This window comes from Brienomyrus brachyistius, chromosome 9, assembly GCF_023856365.1.
Source record: "Brienomyrus brachyistius isolate T26 chromosome 9, BBRACH_0.4, whole genome shotgun sequence".
NCBI lineage: Eukaryota > Metazoa > Chordata > Actinopteri > Osteoglossiformes > Mormyridae > Brienomyrus > Brienomyrus brachyistius.
Window position 1 is genome coordinate 13689065 of NC_064541.1, and position 20043 is coordinate 13709107.

Sequence of the window (20043 nt, forward strand, 5' to 3'; positions counted from 1 at the left end):
CCATAAATGGCAGTGATATGACATGATTGGTCATTTTGTTAGTCTTGTACTGACATTTTGCTGTTGTTGTGTTGCACAGCGCTGTGCGACTTTTTGTTCAAATACTGCTCAGGAACAGAAGCAGTGAGTCTGCAGTACCAGGAGATCCAGAAGCTCGTCCACTTTGGATGAGGAAGCACAAACAGACCCATGCTTAGGCCTCTTAGGGTGCTTAGCGTGAGGGACTGCAGCTGGAGCAACATGAAACCAGCTCAGACCCCGGTGTAGTATCCACAGGCCGAAGCTCCATCAAAGCCAGTCTACCTGAACGGAGACCCATAGGCATAAAACTACAGGGATGTATGGATCATGGAGTGTCTCCTGGAGATGCTCCTCCCCAAGGTGGGATGGAGATAAGTCATGGCCGTCCTCAGGCTGAAGAGGATCCATGCATCCAGGGCAAAGATGACCTGCTAAAATGTCTTTCTCTATCCTGATTGCTGGCAAACAAGGCAGCATCAAGTGGGGGGGCTCTAATGATCTCAGTCTCTAATGATCAGGAGGAATGAAACAGAACCTTGTTGATACAGACGAATCTTCACACCCATTATCTCACGATAATTATCAGTATCATTTGACATGAAAAAATTTTTATAAAATATTTTACCATGTCGCTCAGCCCGACTGGTGACAAGGGCAAAGTGAAAATAATATACCCATCTTTAAAAGCATCATATACCTCAGAGAGGTCAATATAATATACCCATCTTTAAAAGCAGCATATACCTCAGAGAGGTCAATATAATATACCCATCTTTAAAAGCAGCATATACCTCCAAGAGGTCAAGCATGAATCAGGTTCATTGGAGACTAAGGAAAAGAGAAGCAGCAATGTGAAGGTCCCTGAAAGGCCGGACCTGTTACATTAATTCATGTAAATCAATCAGAGATGCTCCTGTTCCGGCTTTGGCCCTGATCCCCGTCTATTTGCTCACAGCTATGAGGGGATGGAATGGTGCTGATGCTGGTTAAATGTCAGCGAAGGTATTACTCACTAAAGTGTATATATTTTCACCTGTTCCTTTCTTTCACCTCTTGTCTTGGGTGTGGTGCCTTTCTGGAAGTGTGTGTTTACAGTGTGCACTGTGTGAAACATGGATCTCATAGTGACGTTTTGAGTCACCTACCTATTGCATAAGGTGCAGTCATTGTTGTCAGAGGGCTGGGTACACACCTTAACTTACCTGACAGTCCAACAGGTTGTACCTGAGGCTCCATAGCTCAGTGGTTAGAGCACTGGTCTTGTAAACCAGGGGTCGCGAGTTCAATCCTCGCTGGGGCCTGTGGTTGGTACTTTTGGACAGTAACTTTTGACCAGCAGTGATACCCAGCACCCCAGGTAGATGCTGGGGGGCCCTGGTGACACCCTGTTTAGAGACCAGGGCATTGCTCAGGTTCACTCAAAGCAGGAACTGAGACCTCAGTGTGCTCCTATACATGAATTCTGATGCTGTGAGCCACCTACCTGTCACCTCTGCTGTAGTGCCTGTGTCCAGAGGGCAGGGCACATACCTTAAATCACCTAACAATGTAAATCAGGCGGGCCCCGCGGCTCAGTGGTTCGAGAACCAGCCATCAGGAGCTGAATCCTCAGTGGGGCCTTACAGCCATGCAGCTACACCTTAACTTTCCAACAACGAGATGCCAAGTGTCTCAATGGGCTACTTTTGACTTGAGTTCTTTTTCTTCTATGATTCCAGTTAAGTTTTGCTCTGTAGGAAGATTCTGTAACTGAATCAGTGTGCCATCCCTGAGACCCCAATGAAAGCTAAAGTTTAGGAGACTCAGCCAGAATCAGTTTTTACTGGAAAGCCTACAGGCAGCAGCCCCTATTCTTACCACTAGATGGAACCCTTTCCCTGAAAGCTGACTGCTTCAGCACTGGATTCTCTGAGGCATCCAGCCGCCGTAATAAACACCATACTATCATACCGTCATATCTGCAGGCTAGAAAAGTAGCAACAGAAAAGCGTGTGTGCCGTGTGCGTGCCGTGTGAGTGCCGTGTGAGTGCCGTGTGAGTGCTTTCGGTTGCAGCGGCCTGCGTCCATCCCCCTGTGTGTTCCAAAGTGATCTTCAAGCCATGGAACTTCACACTCGTCTAGGACAGTGCTGGGTCACCTCATTTCCGTTTGCATTACAGCACAATAATCATTCTACTGTGAACTTGGGGGGGGCGGGGGGTTGGTAGTCCTATATGAGTACTCCTGACATTACAGGGCCAGGAAAGCAAGTTCAGATGTCAGAAAGGCACCATTATGCGGGAAACAAGTCATATCTTTAAAATCTGAAGAGAAGACTTGAATCCTCCTTTGTGTGTGGACCAGCCACACTGCTCACAACCCTATGACTGCATCAGTCTGGCAGACAGGCGATCGATACACAGCGCAATTCGACCCCGATGCATAGCAGAGGTCATGGGGGGCAGATACACTTGCAGGATCACCAGCCAACGGAAGGGAAGGAGCGTTAGTCACAGACCCCAGCAGACGGCCTATTAATTAACGGCACCTAATCCGAGGCGGGCCGAGGCGCCACCAAAACACCGGCATCCTGCTCCTGTAATCGGATGAAGTAACACGGGGAAGCCTGCTGGCTTTGGGCAGCTGAAGAGGAGGAAGAGCTCCTCACTAAATGCTGCTGGGGGGACACATGGAGGAGGAGGAGGAGTTAAAAAGAAAATGAGCTCTGACGTTCCTCCGAATGCACCAGAAGCAAGGAAAAGAGCGACAGAACACAGAGACACCCAGTATAAGCCATTAAAATGCATTTAAGAGCATGTTAACAAAGTCGCCTGAATTCGGCTAATCTTCACAGAAGATATACACAGGACATGCTGACGACCAGGCAAGGTAATTAACGGGGGAGGGGCAGTCACTGCATTGTCTTTCTCTTTCACCAAAAACAGGCTGGTAAGTTTACAGGAGATGCTGGTCTCTGGTGAAATCTGAATGGGAGGGACAGCTTTCACCATGCCTGTAGTGCTCCCTAAGCGTACGGAGGGGGGGAGGACAAAATTTACACTAGAAATGGGTAATACATTTCCGCGAACAAGATTCTGGCTGATAATAGTGGAACTAGGATTGTAATTAGCTCACAAACTAAATTCTTCAGCCTCTAAATGCCAGGAAAACAGAACTCAATGCATTTACTTGAAAGGAGGGTTCTCCGTGAAAGGTCCGTGAGATAAAAACAGCTCTTCTCCCACCCCCAATGTCATCAGTCCAAATCGTCCACAAACCCGACATCCCTAAGGGGCAGAATGGCATCAGCACGCTGGGTATCAGGCTGGATGAGTCACATCCAGGAGGCGGGACCCTCAGGGCGCCGCGAAGGAGGCGGGACCCTCAGGGAGCCGCGAAGGAGGCGGGACCCTCAGGGAGCCGCGAAGGAGGCGGGACCCTCAGGGAGCCGCGAAGGAGGCGGGACCCTCAGGGCGCCGCGAAGGAGGCGGGACCCTCAGGGCGCCGCGAAGGAGGCGGGACCCTCAGGGCGCCGCGAAGGAGGCGGGACCCTCAGGGCGCCGCGAAGGAGGCGGGACCCTCAGGGCGCCGCGAAGGAGGCGGGACCCTCAGGGCGCCGCGAAGGAGGCGGGACCCTCAGGGCGCCGCGAAGGAGGCGGGACCCTCAGGGCACCACGCAGGAGGCCTTGCGAAGGGCCAGGTAGCCCGTCACCACGTCCGAGGGCAGCAGGCGGATATAGGAGAACTCCTCACTGGAAGCAAAGCGCAGCTTCGTCTGGGGGTCTGTGTAGCTGGCCTGGGGGGGCAAATGGAGTCACATTAGGAGGTATGCGTAAAGTGGAGGAGGGGGCGTTATTTACAAACACTTAGACTTTTTAGCTTAACCATACAGAGCAGTGTTTTAAACATTACAGTAAGCATCGCCCCACACTGGGATAACCGGCTGGAAGATGAAGAGATGCTGTAAAAGCTGCATGTTACTACAAAATACCGTACAAGAAACCTAGAAATATCCTATTTGGGACTCGCAGCTTATTTCTGATTAGTGCTGAGAAACCAGACGAGCCACACAGCAAGAAGTCAGACAGGTGCAGGGAGTACAGAGGATGGAGAGCAGAGGTGAGGCACTGGGTGAGCGGTCGTTCCATTACAGTTGATGTTCCACTACATCCATGCCTTGCACAAATATCCAAAATTTTCTGCTGAAACAATAAATGGTCTGGTCATCCCAGAAGAGTCTCACCGGAAGCCCAGAGATGTCAGAGTACTTCTTGGCTGGTTTCAGAGAGGGAGGGGCATCAATGTTGTAATCTGTGAAATGAGACGTTAAGAGAACCACGCGAAAGGTTAACGACACGCGATGACACCCTAAGGACAATGGTGATGATAATGAAAGTTTGGTATCTCACTGCACTCTGACATTGTCAGTAACACACCTGACAGCTTAAAGGAACTAGTTTTCTAGGTAATAATTAAGCCAAGAACTGTGTTTCTGAGCAGTACTAACCCAATCAAAGTATTAAATGTTCTCCTGTGACTATGAAGGTGGTTTCATTAAACAAATAGGTATAGGCACGGAAGACAAACACTCAAAATATTGTGCATTGGTTAAGTAATTTTTAGACGACGAAAAGACAGGGTTTACCACCCAAGACCTGTTTTGCGATTTCAGTAGAAAGGATACTTCCTAGTTCTGAGTGACAAACCATTATAACTTTTTCAAACGCATCATACACATTTTGGCAAGAGGAAAAACAGACTGCAGGTTAATGGTCACACCTCAGTGACACAGAACACAAACCCATAATAAATGGTCTTTCACATCCCATAGATTTAGCGTTATTCCTTAGGTAGGTGGGCAGAGACACAGAGATCAGCAATCTGTAGTGGGGACCCCTGGTGGCCAGAACCTGCCTTTCCTTCGATGGGTAGTGGTGGCTGTGTGCTGTGGTGTGTCAACAACGACCACTGATCACTAAATTCCAATTCAGTGCTGCGGAGGAGGTGAACGGCACCAAACTCACAGTTGGGGTCGTTCAGCTGCCACGGTAGGGCCTTCTCCGCAGCCAGGATCTGCTTCAGGTTCTTCCACGTGCGGTTTTTCTTGCCCGCGGCTGCCCCACCAATCCCAGAGTGCTGCACACCGAGGAGAGGAATGAAACCTGCTTCGTGTGCTTCGCTCACGGGCACAAAACAGAGCTTCATATATAGACCAGTGAGCTCTTGTTTGAAGAACATGTCATCGACCACTAGCTGCCTAGCCTACCCTGACCATGCCATGCTGACTTACAGAAAATCTTCATTAAACCAAGTTCACGGACGTGAGCCATGGAAACTAGGGCAAGTCTTACCACGAAACTGGGATCCTTAAAGGGCTGTGGTTTGGCAGCAACGCAGGACTCCAGTGCCGCTTGCTCCGAGGGGGCGGCGGCCTTTGGGTCGGCAGGAGAATCCAGGGACGGAGCCTAGAGGGCAGATACAGCAGAAAGCCTGGGTGGGCACCCCGTCAGCACAATTAAAATCATTCTACAGCTTACGTAAGTAATCAGAAAAGTTTTAAGGATCGGAAAATTAGTGCTGTGAAATGTGGGGGTGCAAGGTGCTCTGAAAGAGCTCAGACAGCTTAGTCGCCGGGAGGGTAAGCGATGCAGATACGCGGGCATCTCTGCTTAGGTTTAGCGGGAGATACAGCCGGAGCCACGACATGTACCTGGGTTTAATGAGCACAGGGATCGGCGAGCATACCTGCCCCTGGGGGCCAGAGGGGGTGAAGCTCAGCTTCTTCTTCTTACTGCTGTTCCCGCTGCTGCCCGCCCCTTGGCAGGGACCGACAGCGGGGCTGGCCGGTCGCTTCTTCGCCCGGGATTGGGAAGCAGACGCCGTGATTTTACCGCTGGAAACCGGGGAGGCCGTAATCTCGGCCACTGCTGCTCCCGAGGAGGAGGAAGACGAAGCCATTAGCTCAGCTCTTAAGCACACCTAAGAATAAGAAGTAATGAAGCGACGGATCCGTAGGTTCCGCGACTTCCGCATAACCCGGAAGTTAATTGGACCGGACGTGATGTCATATTTCGGCATTGCCGTATCACCCCCCCCACCCTTTTTTATTTTTTTTTTTTTTTTTTTTTTTATTAAACATGCAAATACACACACAAGAAACATGAAACGCTCAGCCACGATGTGGCAAAAAATGTGAATCAGAACAGTCTCAATACAACGCAGAGCAAGGATGACATGTAATGGTTGCACAGATCAATTATACAAAATAAGAAAAGAAGTAGGCCTATATGGAATTTACCAAAAGGTATAATAAGTTGCTCCAAGAAAATTGCATTTGTCTCAAAGTATCGTTGTCAAATTAAATTAAGATATCATTGCCATCCATCCATCCATTTTTTGTAACCGTTTGTCCTATTCAGGGTTGTGGGGGTCCGGAGCATGTCCCAGAGGTTACAGGCGCAAGACAGGGAACAACCCAGGATGGGGCGCCATCCCATCACAGTGCACACTGACACACCATTCACTCACATATGCACACCTACATATGCGCACACACACACATATAGGGGTGCAGTAATGGCATTCTGAGGGCCTGGCAATTTACAGGAGCCTTTGAATATGTAAAATTATAAAATGACATAATGTAAGGTGACATTTTGTCCATAACTTCCACAGATCTAGGTGACATTATGAATTCCGTGATGGGCATCTTCCAAGGACATCTTTAAAAGAATTTTTAAGTGCAGAAATGCAATGATTAGGCTTCCATTATATTTGAACTCACTACTCATTAAAAAATCGGATATATTTGATGTTTTTTTTAATTGTTTTGCATAAACATTTTAAGAATCTTAATAAATCATTCATTTTACATATCTGCATATCTGGATTCTGTCCTGGAATCATTAGGTGAAGGACAAGGAATAACCCAAGATGTGGAGTGAAATTAAGGATATGACCCCCCAACACCGAAATTTGCTTGCTACCGATCAGACACCGAGCCAGTTATTGCCTGGATGGGGCAGCAACTCACTGCGGTTATTTCAGACATTTAATGTAAATCAGACACATACTGTAACTATTTCCGAAATTTCTTGGTAAGTTTAGGGCAATGACTAAATTGGAAGGTTAAATATCTATGTATATTATATATTATATATCTATGAAGGCGTAGGACCAGAGGCTGACCATTGTATGTGTGTACTCCAAGAAAGCTATAACTATTTATAGTTTGTTCTAAGAATATCCAACTGTGTAGAGGTTAAAACTGGGGTTAAGCTACACAATGTATGTTGTGCTACACATTTTACATCACATTTTATATATTTAGCAAATGCTTCTGTCAAAAACGACGTAGGACTGAGACAAATAGCACATTTTGAATTTTCATGCTGAGAAGCAGTCGATTAGGTGTCAGTGCAGCTAGGCTGAGCTTCCAGTGAATTTGCAGGTACAGCGTGAGCAGGATTGGAGGAAGAGCTACAAAATAACTTCTAACCGAGCAAGAACCTAGTAAGACTATTGAACATTCAGAAGTGCAACGTAAGAAGAGTCAGGGAACATAAGGAGGTATATAACGGTGTGTGCAGTCGTGTCATAGGCACTGCCAGACCCACCCTTCAATTTTCTCTATTTTAGTGGATAAAGACATACAGACCCGTGCAAAAGTCTCAGCAGCCGAGGAGCACAGTGTTCAGAACTATTTATATGCGCACAAGTGTACATTTGCTGGCAAACATTACAATATATACAAATAAGTAGAAATGCAAAATAAAAGAACTAAGAATTTCTTTTGTTCTCCAAACTGTTACTGATACATTGTTGTATGGTTACAAGAAGGGCATCTTGACGGGACCTCAGCCCTTCTATGCATTTGTTACATTTTATAAATTTTATCAACAGCTCATATAATTAATTGATTGAATTAGCTAATTAACAACACATACATATTTCAGTTCAACACATACATATTTCATGGTAATATGCAAGGGTGACCTGAGGACAGCTTTTTAAATTGCTAAGTTGACACACCTCTACAGACATCAAATCATAATTCTACATAATTTAAGCTGAATTTTGTTTTGACTTACTAAGACTTTTGCATACAACTGTACATTTGCACATATAATATAGACACCGCATTTATGTGAGTGAGTGTATGATTATCTCCAATATTACTTATGTGTGCAACCGCAGTTTTACTCTGTGTCTTGCCAGACAGGTACAGGAGTTTTGGTTTAATGACTTTCACAAAAGCCGTTGCCATTTCTCTCCATGCCTACGAAGGATGACTAATTAACAGTAAGCAGCATTCCTGCCCAAGAGCCTCAGAGGCAATTAATTTGCAAAGCTCTGGAGGCGTACGGACAATCTGCTTCACAGTATGCATACGTACATACGTGAGTGTGTGTCTGTGTGTGAGTGTGTCTGTGTGTGTGAGATTTTCTTAAGCAATTCATTCTTTCTTGTGTGCTTAATAGGCACCAAAGTAAATTGATGAGTTATACTTTCTGCTCACGTGCTTTTTCAAGTACATCAGCAGCAGATAAGGAGACGACATAATTATCACAACAAAAAATCTCTGTAGCCATTTTCACGAAAGCATCTGGTCATAGCGACTCACTGTGGAGTGAAACGTAAGGCAGCTTCTCACCATCAGGTAGAGCAGCGAACCACCTGCGAGTGGCGAGCGCTGGAATAAAAGCGGACTAATGGCGACTTTTCTTCCAGTTGCGTGGGAGAGGATGCCTTTTCACTGGACTACAACGTTCAAAGGAGGGAGTAGGAGAAAGTTTGATATTGGGGGGTGGGGGGGGGGGCACAACTTAACAATTTAAATGCAAAGATCTATGTTTTGGGGGGACGAATGAAGCCAAATTAAATATCGGGAGGTACACGCCCCCCATCCCCTCGTTTCTCATGTCGCTACCTGCAACGATGTCAGAGTCCTGAGCTGATTGGCTAACGGTGCACATTATTAATCTGAGGGTGCTCTGTGCCCCTTGGCACCTTAGTAAGCCCAGGTCTGGCTGGCAGGGACACACGCCCGACACTGTGCATAATTCATGGCACAGCTGACAAAACTCAGCACTGGGTACTGCACTTGCTGGGTCCCTTTAGATACAATCGAGCTACACTAAGAACTGATTTTGGCTGCAGAGCTCAGAGCCACCTCATTCTCCCGTCCCAAATCAGAAATCTTTTGTGGATTTAGAAGTGATTTCACGTTCTCTTCTTCTGAAGCAGTGGCGTAAGCTTCTTATAATGGGTCCCACTGCAGGATTTTTTTTGGGGGGGCGACTCCTCATTTCTGGACACGTGTCCAGGCACATAAAGTAAGTCTCTGACCCTTAACAGTTAAATGTTACAGAGGTACAATGTGTCTTTGTGAAATATCCTTAAGGTATGTAATATGAATTTTTATAGCCTTAAAATTAAAAACTGGACACTGAGCGAGACCAATTTATCAGCCATGTATATACCTGTCTGCTAGTTCATAATACAATGAACTGTGCTTCTGTAATTTAAACTAATAGATCAATAGCCTCCTGATCTTCCCTGCAGAGGGGCTCATCGGCCCTCCGTGGGTCCCCCATTTTGTTGGGCCCCAGGGCAACTGCACTGCCTATAGCTCCACTAGTGGTGGGAGGCTTTTTGTCAGCAGATTTGGGCATCCCCCCCCCCCCCACCCTTTTGTTGGCCTCCCGAATCAGCCATCATCCACTTTGCAGGTATAGTAATAAAGGTCCCAGTCGATCGTTCCTGTCAGGTAAAGGAGACCCTTCTTTACCATGGTGTGCTGCAGTCATGCTGTTTTTCACAGTTGGGGGGGTTTCACTCCCCCCTCTGTGGTCTCCCAGTCAATATTGACAAAGTTCTTAAACTGGGATAAACTCCAGGCATTAACGTGAATTAGAAAGACTCATCACCCTACTTTTGGGTTAGTCATTCCTTACTCTATCCAGTAGGATGACAACTATGCTGTCAGTATTTTAAACGAATAATTTTGAAAGTTGGAATGTCATGTAGCTGCAGAACAAAAAAAAAGTTAAATTTTTGGAAGACTGACAGCTGTATTCGCTGGGGTTGGAATCATTGTGTTCAGGAATAATTTGTGAGAACAAAGAGTCAATTGGTATATTTCCAAAGTAGTTGAGATGCCGCATTGTGGAGAAAGACAAAGATAATGTCTCTGTTCACTTCAGCTTCAGAAGACGGGCTTGATACTGACCCCTTTGTTAGTTTTCCTTCTTGCTCAGAGATCTATGATATCTGATCCCATTCATTTCATACAGAGAAAGACTATTAAAGTGCAAGATTCTATCTTCCATGTTGTATTCTTCGGAAATGGGCCCAGGTATTACCCATGGGTAACCCAAGCCTTCCTCTGTTCCGCATGTACTCTCTATAGCTCTGACTAATGTGGTTTGATGGTTAAGTGCCCCTTCTGTTCCAGTGCTGGGTCAAAGTCAGAAGTTCATTTAAGTGCCCAGGAGGAATCCGACTGGACTGCGAGGACAGACCCAAGGGAACCGTAAGTGTGGCCTGACTGAACGGCAAACCTGAGAATCTGATCACCTCACCGCTGGCCAGAGAGACAAAACTAGAGCCCTCGTAGGATCCTGAGAGGAGGCATCGAAAATGGCGAATTGTGAATGAATCCTTTAAAATCACCGGGGTGGAAAATTCAGGTCCAGAAAGTAAAAATCCAGACCAAGATCTTGTTTGAACCATCCAGTTGAGTTCTGTGACGCCATCCATTTTCTGAAACCACTAATCCTATGCAGGGTTGCGGGGGGTCCAGAACCTATCCCAGAAGCTACCAGTGCAAGACAGGGAACAAACCAGTTTGGGGCGCCAAACCCACTGCAGGGCTATACTCACACACCATCTACTCACACATGAACACCTATGGGCAACTTGGTAACTCCAATCAGCCTCAGCATGTGTTAGGTTGAAGAAACTGTTATTAATCATTTTGTTATCATTCCTGTATGATTAGCTATGAGCGTAAATACGTATATACATTATTTTGTTGTCTTCTATCCACATGATCTAGATTATATTAATAATAGTATTTAGCTTGCACGTACCCTGAGTATGTGCTCAACAGCTGCACACTTAAGTAAAAAACTGTTCTTGTTCTCACCTCCCTATTCTGCGTGACTCTTATGCCTCCCACTGACTATAAATAAAGGAGCCAAGGGGAACCACCCTTTGTTACACATTCTGCTGTAGCTCGCATTACAGAGAGTGTGGGTACCCTTGCGCAAGTAAAACTTTAAAGTGTGTTGTCTCGTAATTCAAAGTGTAGTGTGGAGTTGGGGTGGAAACGCCGGGCGCTTTCCCCAACAGCATGTTTTTGGACTGTGGGGGGAAACTAGAGTAACCAGAGGAAACCCAACAACGACATAGAGAGAACATGCAAACTGACACTCAGAGCCATGGCAGAGGTTCGAACCCGAGCCCCAGACATGTAAAACTGGAGTGTCAACAACTGCAATACTGTGCCGCCCCTGTACTTTGTGACTTACACTCTTTATACACAATGGGCTGGTTGAAACAAAAGCTTGGTCTGGATTTTTGCTTTCTGGACCTGAATTTGGATTCTTTTAGTTGCAACATTTCCTGGGACTGGATGCTTTTAGTGGCATCAAGCCACAGTTTCTTCCTGAGGAAAGACGTTTTAGATTAACTGTGGTCAGAAAAGAAATGGTGTCATCCACTCTTTATATGAGGAGCGCCTTGTTTAAGATAATCATCATAATCATCATCAGATTGGGCAGTTCTACACCCAATTTAGGGAGGCTTCAGGCCCCATTTTTCCTCTCAACCCCTCTTAAAACTTATGTCATTCTCTCTCAAACCCACTGAAACCTCTTGTATTTTCTAATCTCTTTTGAGCGAGAACAACTCGGAAGACGCAGCAGAGCAGTGAACATTCAGCAAACTCCGATTCCCCCTTCATTTTGTGATTGTTGGTTTGACCCAAAGTCTCTAGCACCAGTCTTTATACAATCTTCTATACGAGGTAAACAGAAAGAATTGAGCATTGTGGTCTTGTGAGGATTTCGATGTACTTATTCCTAGTACGTCCCACATTCTCCTTGAATGCTGAGCCCCCCAGGGTCAAATCCTAGAATTGCCTCTGAGTAACAGCATTATTCATACATCACACTAAAGGGAGCTTTGTGGTTTTGAACAAAACTCAAAAACTACACAACAACAACCAAGATTACTTAACCCAAGTAGAACTGCAGTGGCACAAGAAAATGAAGAAAGCAATGCAGCTCCTGTTCTCGACCTTCGCAGCCCCATGTCCACCCCACCCCTTCATGGGGTACCACACCAGAGGTCTTATGGGTAAAGTGACGCCCATTGATTTACACAGTAAATAGCACAATCATTTACTTGGTAATTATGTAGCAAAAACAAGTTAGCGTCAGTTCCTCAAGCCAAAGCCTAATTATAATGACAAATGAAGCGATTAAAGATGACAGAGCGGCTTGAACAGTCACAAGTTAGAGGGGATATGGTGAGAGACCACAGGAGACATCTCATTTGATTAAAAAAAAACAAAACAAAACAGATGTAAACAGACTCTGGGACAGCTTATTAAAAAGCGTTTTAGCGCAATGCAAACCTGAACATGGTGGAGTTTTAATGAGCTGAGGGGCTGTTCCCCCATCACGCATTAATTAATCAGCCAGGCGCGTGCTGGAGGTGAACCATCCTCCCCGGCGTGGACTCGCATCTCCAGGCCCAGCTGAGACCCCCAAGGGGGCCTGACGTCATCCCCCTGTGCCCCCCGCATAGCGGTTGTAGTTGCGACTGAGATCTTTTTCCATTGTATCTAATATATTGTTCTTTATATCAACTAACTCCTAGGGGTCTCTGAAGCGAACTTTTATTTTCATCGACGCGATATTGTATTCATAATCCGTATTCATTTAACAATCAATTATTTAATAACTCTTTAATAATACATATTGTATAACGACGCCTAATTTCCCTGCGTGCCAATACACTGAAATATGAGCACATGGTTAAACGGATGTGGTTTGCGAAGTACATATCAGCAGTTTCCTGGTATATTAAGCGGCATCTTTAAAGCGCATCAAGATGTATGAAAAATTACAGTAAATGCAGAAACCAGAACCACATCGGGGTAAGAAGCTGCCCCGCGCCGTTTTAAGGCACCGTCCCGGGTGCAGCCCAGCCACGCCGGCACGGTGACGCGGTTCTCCTTCCGGGTCCGGGCTGCAGGGGGAGGGCGCTCGGTGCCGCCGCTTCGGAGCCCTGCAGTCAGCGCTAGACGCCGAGCAGCGCGGAGCTGCAGTTCGCTCCATCGGACGGGTAGCGTAGCACAGACAGCCGGAGCCCCGAGTCGCGGACTGTCCGCCCTTCATTCGCCGCGTAGAGGACGCCGTTCGGCGGCATGACATAATCTCCGTTTTCGCCCGTTCCGTGTGGCCGAGCTCCCTTGGCTTGGATCCCGGAGATCGTACTGCAGCGAGCGAGGGGCCAGCCACCCCCATCCCCGTCAGCGCTTCGCTTCCCCGGCCCGCTACTCCGCATGCCTATGGGCGCCTTCGGGCTCATCTGACGGGACTGACAAAGAATTGAAGCGGGTCTCTTTTCGGGGAGGAGGGACCCCCGGGGATCTGTGTGAAATTACCGGTGTGGGGGACATTTAGGAGCGCCGCCTCCCCCCAGGTACGTAGCGTATCGTGCCCGACGTGCCGGCGGAGCGCTTGATCTGCGGCATCCCCGTACAGCCCTTCTTCCTCCGGATCCCCGCTGTTAATAATATCGCGTTTGAAGGTGATCGCTGGCGGGTCAGGGGGGTCCACGGGAGGGGGTGTCGCGATGCCGCGCCAGGTCCGGACCCTTTTTACCCGCCTTTACTGCTACGGCGCAACTAAAGTTAAGATCTGGTAGTTTGATTGAGTTTCCTGACTGTCTGCGGGTTTGTTCCACCCGCTGTTTGTGAACGACGAGTGTTTTGTGTGTGCATGCGAGTAAAGAGTGCTGTGTGTGTGTGTATGAGAGATTGAAGAAAGAAAGAGTGCTCTTTGTGTGTGTGTGTGTGTGTGTGTGTGTGTGTGTGTGTGTGTGTGTGTGTGTATGAGGGAGAGAGAGAGAGACAGAGAGAGAGAGGGGGGAAAGAAAGTGCTCTGTGTGTGTGAGAGAGAGAAATAGGAAAGAGTGCTCTGTGTGAGAGGGAGAGAGGAAAGAATGTTCTGTGTGTGTGTGTGACAGAGAGGGAGAGAGAGGAAAGAAAGAGTGCTGTGTGTGTGTGTGTGAGAGAGAGAGAGAAATAGGAAGGAGTGCTCTGTGTGAGAGGGAGAGAGGAAAGAATTTTCTGTGTGTGTGAGAGAAAGTGCTCTGTTTGTGTGTGTGTGATAGATAGATGGATGGATAGATAGATAGATAGATATAAAAGAGTGCTCTGTGTGTGTGAGACAGTGCATGAGTAAAAGGTGCTCTGTGTGTAGACAAAGTTCCTTAGACTTGGTGTGCTTGGCTCTGGATCTGATAGTGATCGTTAATGGCTGTGAGTGGAGTAGTTAGCTTGTGGCCGGCATGTGATCCCTGTGTGGTAACTCACCTCTCACACCTGGGAGTCACCTGCAGGCTGCTCTGGGGGCCCAGGTGGTGTCCCGTCCAGGGCAGCGCTGTGGTGGGGGGTCTGTATGCCCCAGAGAATCGGCCTGAAGATGTAATTACATCTAATGGGCTGCGAGTTGTGAGGTCAGGGATCCGACTCGCCTCTCACCTTTCATCCTGCTTCGTGGCGTTTTCCTTACGGCTGCTGTCTGACTTTATCGAATACCTCCAGTTTATGAGGTTTGGGCAGCACAAATGTAAACAAACTTGATTGACAGGTAACACCCCAACATGCCAGGTGGCTGTTTGTTGGTTGTAGTTCTATAAAACTATACGAACAGTGTAAATTTAAAACTTGGTAGTTTGAAATTCACACACGTCAGTGGCATTATTTAACAGAAGGTTTTGCATAAAAATAATGTATCTACACAGCTGCAAAGGAGATTTCACGTCAGCGTGGTCAGGCTCCCCTAACCCTAACCTAACCCTAACTGAAGTCTCTGAACCGTCCCTTACTATTTGATTGGTGACGGGAAAAGTTGTCATAAAATTTTATTAAAGAAGGTTTGTTTAGGCCCCTATTTATTGGAGGCCCCTGTGCTTCAGCTTGGGTAAACCTGTGCATTTAAGTGCCGCTGGTGATAATGTTTAACCCTTTAACGTGTGCGGGGTGTGATCGGCCCATGTGCCACTGCTTTTGGGGACATGCTCATGTGGCTTATATTGGCTAGTACTGCTGGTTATAGGCGCTCCTGGTTGGGAGGGGGCAGGAGTAATAGGTCCTTTTTTTGGAGGGGGGGCTCTCTGCATGGTTCTGGGCCCTCTGGTCTGGGCCCAGTCACAGGTCCTATGTTTGGGGGTTGTCCCCATTCTGCCTGGTTGCAGGTTCTCTGCTGGGGGGGGGTCTCCTGCCCAGTGTGGCACTTCCGTCCGTGTTCTTTCCTACGCCTCGCACAGCAGATGTGCTTCCACCCTACAAAGTGAGAGCCGCTCGGCCTCCAACAATACCACTATTTTGTGCGCCGCCCGGAGGCCGTGCCACGCACTGCGAATTGGGTTTCCACTGGCACCTGCCGGCCCGCAGTACAGGAACGCCTTTGTCCCCCGCTGTCCCGTGACTGGGTCCGACCTCGCAGCGCCGCACTCTGGAGATGGGGGCTGCTACAGTGGCCTGCTGTTTTTAATGAGGCCGGCCGGCTGGCCGACCCTGAGTGCAGGTTACGGGGGGAGGGACCAGGACCTGGAATTTGAATGACGGGCCTCGTTGTCCTATGAGCAGGCTTGGATTTGAGGTCCCACCCAGTGTCAGGGTGCTCTTTCAGACAATGTCATGGAAATGTAGCCTTAAGGAACGTGGCTGTGCTCGGGGTGTGTGTGCGGGGTCTCCCCCAGGTCAGAAATGTACGCGCAGTGTAACCAGCGGGAGAGAGTGCGGTTATAATTCCAGCTCGGCCACCGGTTTCTTGTTCAGTTTGATGTTAGGCGAGTGATTGTGCACCTTTCTGGAAACGATCAGCTTCTGCATTTTAGGCAGAATGATTGATTTGTGAAATCTTGCTCTTACTCTCTCTATCGAGCACATCAGAGGGTGTGATGTAATGGAAACGTTAGCAACCTTTATTCACACCTACACTTCATGCTCTTCTGTCCTGTCAGTTAATAGTCAACTTTTATATCTGTACGCACCCTTTTATAATGCGGATTATGCTACCTGTTCTGTCTGAGGGGGTCATTATTGACCTCGGTCCGGCTCTCCCCCGATGGCCATCCCCTTTGCCATGACTCTCTCTCTCTCTCTCTCTGGGTTTCCTCAAACCTCAGCACGCCTCTCCTTTCACCAGCGATGCAATCGTAAATAAATGGCCGTCTTGCCGTGAATGGATATTCGAGGGATTTATGCATGTTTACTGCTGCCACTTCCTGAATGTGTGCTGAACTCATTTCTCTGTGTGTGTATGTCTGTGGGAATGTTTGGGAAGTGAGCTTGGCCTGTTTTGTTTTGTATTTTGGGGATAATCCCCTGCAGGATGTCGCTGCTCTTGAAACCGGACCTTGCGGTTTCTGTGACGATTGGCGGGTCGTTTGCCGCGCCTTGGTGTCTAAAGCAGGGGCGCTGCTCAATAGCAGTCCAGGCACCGAGCACAGCGGGTCTTTCGATCACATCAGGTATAGTGTTGCGGCGAAGTGGGTCATCGCCTGCCGTTGGGGGGGGGGGGGGGGGGGGGTTCGGCCTGCAGATAAGCAGCACTTCACGGCACCGGCAGTTGGACCTTTTGTCGGCCATTTCATCTTAGGTCCCTGAGCAGTGGATAGTTCTGGTCCAGAAAATAAAAATCCAGACCATGATTTTGTTTCAACCAACCAGTTTAGTCCTCTGTGACTCTAACTCTTTATGTTCAAGTTCTTGGTCAAAATCCTGGTCTGGATTTTTACTTTCTGGACCTGAACTGTCCGGGGCGGAAGATGCCTCATGCATGTTTTCATTTGAAGGCTCTGCTTCTGGGAAATGGCATTTCCTCTCCGTCACATGTGAAACAAACTCCTGTGACGTATTTTTAGCCAGCTGTTCAGGTCGCGTCTGCCATAATGGCCTAAATACTCCACATTGAACTTGTGCCGAATGTGAGAGTTTTTCCTCAAATCAACGTGGCTCTGGTGGAGCAGGCATGTTCTTCAGCTTCTTCAGTTCTCTGTTAAATCTGAAATAATTTTCTCCTTTTTCCACCTTCCCTTGCAGATCTTTTCTATCTGTTGGCAGGCTGTTGGATCGGATGTCATTCAATACAGAGACTCATGTTTTGCAATTAATACCATTAAATACATTTATTTGTCGCATAATTGAATAAAATCGTACTTGGCACATTTGCTAAGTGATCAGTTTTTGTAAGTTTCTGGGAAGGTAATTAGGTGTGTGATTATTTTTTAACTCGGCTCAGAACTGAGCAGCCCCTCGTGTGTGTGTGTGTGTGTGTGTGTGTCTTTTGCTTGAGTTCATTGTGTCCTGTGGTTGTATTCATTGCTCTGTCCAGCTAGAAGGCAGCTTGATAGTTTTTTTTTGTGGGGGGGTGGGGGTGGGGGGGGGGTGGGGATCGGGATCCAAGACATTTAACCGACGGGCCTGGATGGAGAACAGAGATGCCTGGAGGTGAACAACAGTGTTTCTCGTCCTGGTCCTCGGGCGCCCCAGTCTGTCCACTTTTTTTCGCTCCCTGCCAGACAGTCCACATTTTTGCTCCTTGCTGGAGGGTGTAAATATTAACTAGTTAACACGGCCGTCACTGAAGTCAGGATCATGACAAAGTGTTACTTGGCGTTACTGCTTGTAAGATCTCATTAAATGTACCAGAAGGGCGAGACATAAGTGATGGTGATGCCAGTGTCACTGCCTACTGGTGCGCCCTTCTGTGTGAGTACTCGAATGAGTACTGGGTTACTGGTGCGCCCTTCTGTGTGAGTACTCGAATGAGTACTGGGTTACTGGTGCGCCCTTCTGTGTGAGTACTCGAATGAGTACTGGGTTACTGGTGCGCCCTTCTGTGTGAGTACTCGAATGAGTACTGGGTTACTGGTGCGCCCTTCTGTGTGAGTACTCGAATGAGTACTGGGTTACTGGTGCGCCCTTCTGTGTGAGTACTCGAATGAGTACTGGGTTACTGGTGCGCCCTTCTGTGTGAGTACTCCAATGAGTACTGGGTTACTGGTGCGCCCTTCTGTGTGAGTACTCGAATGAGTACTGGGTTACTGGTGCGCCCTTCTGTGTGAGTACTCCAATGAGTACTGGGTTACTGGTGCGCCCTTCTGTGTGAGTACTCGAATGAGTACTGGGTTACTGGCCCACACCACATTTTCTGCAGGAGTGTTTTAGCATTGTGCTAATGCTACATTAGCGTTGATTCGTTATTCACTGTACTGGCCACGGACACCTGTGGAGCGAACACGTGTTTCCAAATGGGTCAATATTAAATCTGCGTTTTTATGTTTTAGCATTGGGGGGGGGGTTGTTTTTCAAACATCATCTGTGCCAATGAAATTATGGTGGCGCGGCCCTCCCCGGACTGTTGAGCGGCTGACTGGCTGCTTTTGTGTGCAGTGGGCTGGGGGCTCTTTGAGTAATGATCCTGACAGAAGCACCTGTGCCACCTGTGTGGAAAAAGGATTCCTCCCCCCCCCTACGAGCGTGGGTCTGAGCGATGATGGCTGAGGGGAAAGGGTGTCAGTAGGTCTTTTCCTTGTGAGGTCAGAAGTTTCGGAATGAATAGAGCTGGAGGAATGTTGAATTTTCCGTGTTTGGCCGCCTGTGCTCTCGGAGCCGCTGCTCGGCATTCCGGGTAATCGCTGCTCTGCACTGCGCTTCTTCCTGTCCGCTCTCCCCTCGCACTTGTTTGCCTGAGATGATTAATTTTCCAATGGTTGCAGTCCAGCTGAATGGAAGTGCCTCTGGTTTAAGCAGACTTTCAAATATTTGAAACCTCAGCCCAAGGCAACATTACTGAGAATGTAGTTGAACAGATACTTCTGAGTACAAAGGAGATTACGCAAATGTGGGTTATGGTTATTTTTTTAAAGATGAAACTTTCCTTTGGCGTGCTTTGCAAATGCCAAGCTGTTACCGCCCTGGAGAGGAACCCAGCGCCTGCTTGGTGCCGCTTTTCATTGTAAGCATAACTGTGGCATTTCCACGTTGAGCCAGAAATTCTGCACCGTCTTCTGATGCATGGAAACGCACCAAGACCTCACGCCTCACTATTTCATGATCCGTCAGGGAGGCCCTGGTGCTTTAGCCGTTAGCTGTCCATCTCCGAGGCTCTGGTTTGCCATTCAGTGATTGGGAATGTGGCCGGCCCTTCCTTGGTTGCCTTGCTGCTGGTCTCCACGGCGCCTGTGAGATGAGGGAGCCCAAGAGGTCAAGCCAGCGGGATATTCTGGGCTTATCTGGCGACGGGGCGGCCCGTGCCGGCGCGCTTCCCGTGTCGCAGCCCTTCATATGCGGAGCGTGTGCCATGCCTGGCCATCTCCGTGTTCCATGCAACGTGCCAGGAGCTTCTGGTGCGAGTCAGTGCCAGAGACCGACTGCTGTGGGGTTCGATGGTGGGGGGCTGTGGTGTCTTAATGGTTAGGGAAGTGCACTTGTAAGTGAAAGATTGCGGGTTCGAATCCCGAAAGAATCACTGAAGTACCCTGAGCAAGGTACCCCCCAAGCGCTGCTCCCCGGGCTGAATTAGTTGCCCCCTGCAATGTCACATGTGGGTTAAATGCAGAGGACACATTTCATTGTTGTGTGCTGTGTTGTGTCAACAATGATCACTGATCACCAAATTCTAAATTCCAATCTGCAATTCCCCATAAAATGAGTATCTTGGTGTGGCTGAAGGAGCTCACTGGAAAGTCTGGCTTCTCCAGGCCCGGCCTGTAGATGTGGTAATTGCTGTCGCA

At 48.0% G+C, this 20043-nt stretch overlaps 1 protein-coding gene, 1 long non-coding RNA gene and 1 other non-coding gene across 3 annotated transcripts in view; 2 read left to right on the forward strand and 1 right to left on the reverse strand.

The window, feature by feature from the left end:
• Positions 1–1249: 1249 nt before the first annotated feature.
• trnat-ugu (transfer RNA threonine (anticodon UGU)) lies at positions 1250–1322 on the forward strand. Its single transcript has one exon. It is a non-coding gene; the product is annotated as a tRNA-Thr (tRNA).
• Positions 1323–2789: 1467 nt separating this feature from the next.
• ino80c (INO80 complex subunit C) lies at positions 2790–6042 on the reverse strand. Its single transcript, XM_049025897.1, has 6 exons — positions 5746–6042; positions 5352–5465; positions 5025–5136; positions 4244–4311; positions 3656–3796; positions 2790–3347 (listed from the first exon to the last, which is right to left on the reverse strand). The coding sequence occupies exons 1-5, from the start codon at positions 5956–5958 to the stop codon at positions 3665–3667; spliced, it is 639 nt and encodes a 212-aa protein (XP_048881854.1). The 5' UTR covers positions 5959–6042; the 3' UTR covers positions 2790–3347; positions 3656–3664.
• A 7193-nt stretch (positions 6043–13235) lies between these two features.
• LOC125749049 (uncharacterized) overlaps positions 13236–20043 on the forward strand; it is a 34048-nt gene continuing 27240 nt past the window's right edge. The window contains exon 1 of the long non-coding RNA XR_007399733.1: positions 13236–13716. This is a non-coding gene — a long non-coding RNA (uncharacterized LOC125749049). The remainder of the gene's footprint in view (positions 13717–20043) is intronic.

What these genes read in the sequence shown, in the direction of transcription:
- ino80c (XM_049025897.1), bottom strand. Translation starts at nt 5,958, where the DNA reads ATGGCTTCGTCTTCCTCCTCCTCGGGAGCAGCAGTGGCCGAGATTACG. An exon ending in CCTCTGGCCCCCAGGGGCAG is followed by an intron (nt 5,466 to 5,745) that starts GTATGCTCGCCG and finishes TCTGCCCTCTAG; the next exon opens with GCTCCGTCCCTGGATTCTCC. An exon ending in CTGACATCTCTGGGCTTCCG is followed by an intron (nt 3,797 to 4,243) that starts GTGAGACTCTTC and finishes TTGCCCCCCCAG; the next exon opens with GCCAGCTACACAGACCCCCA.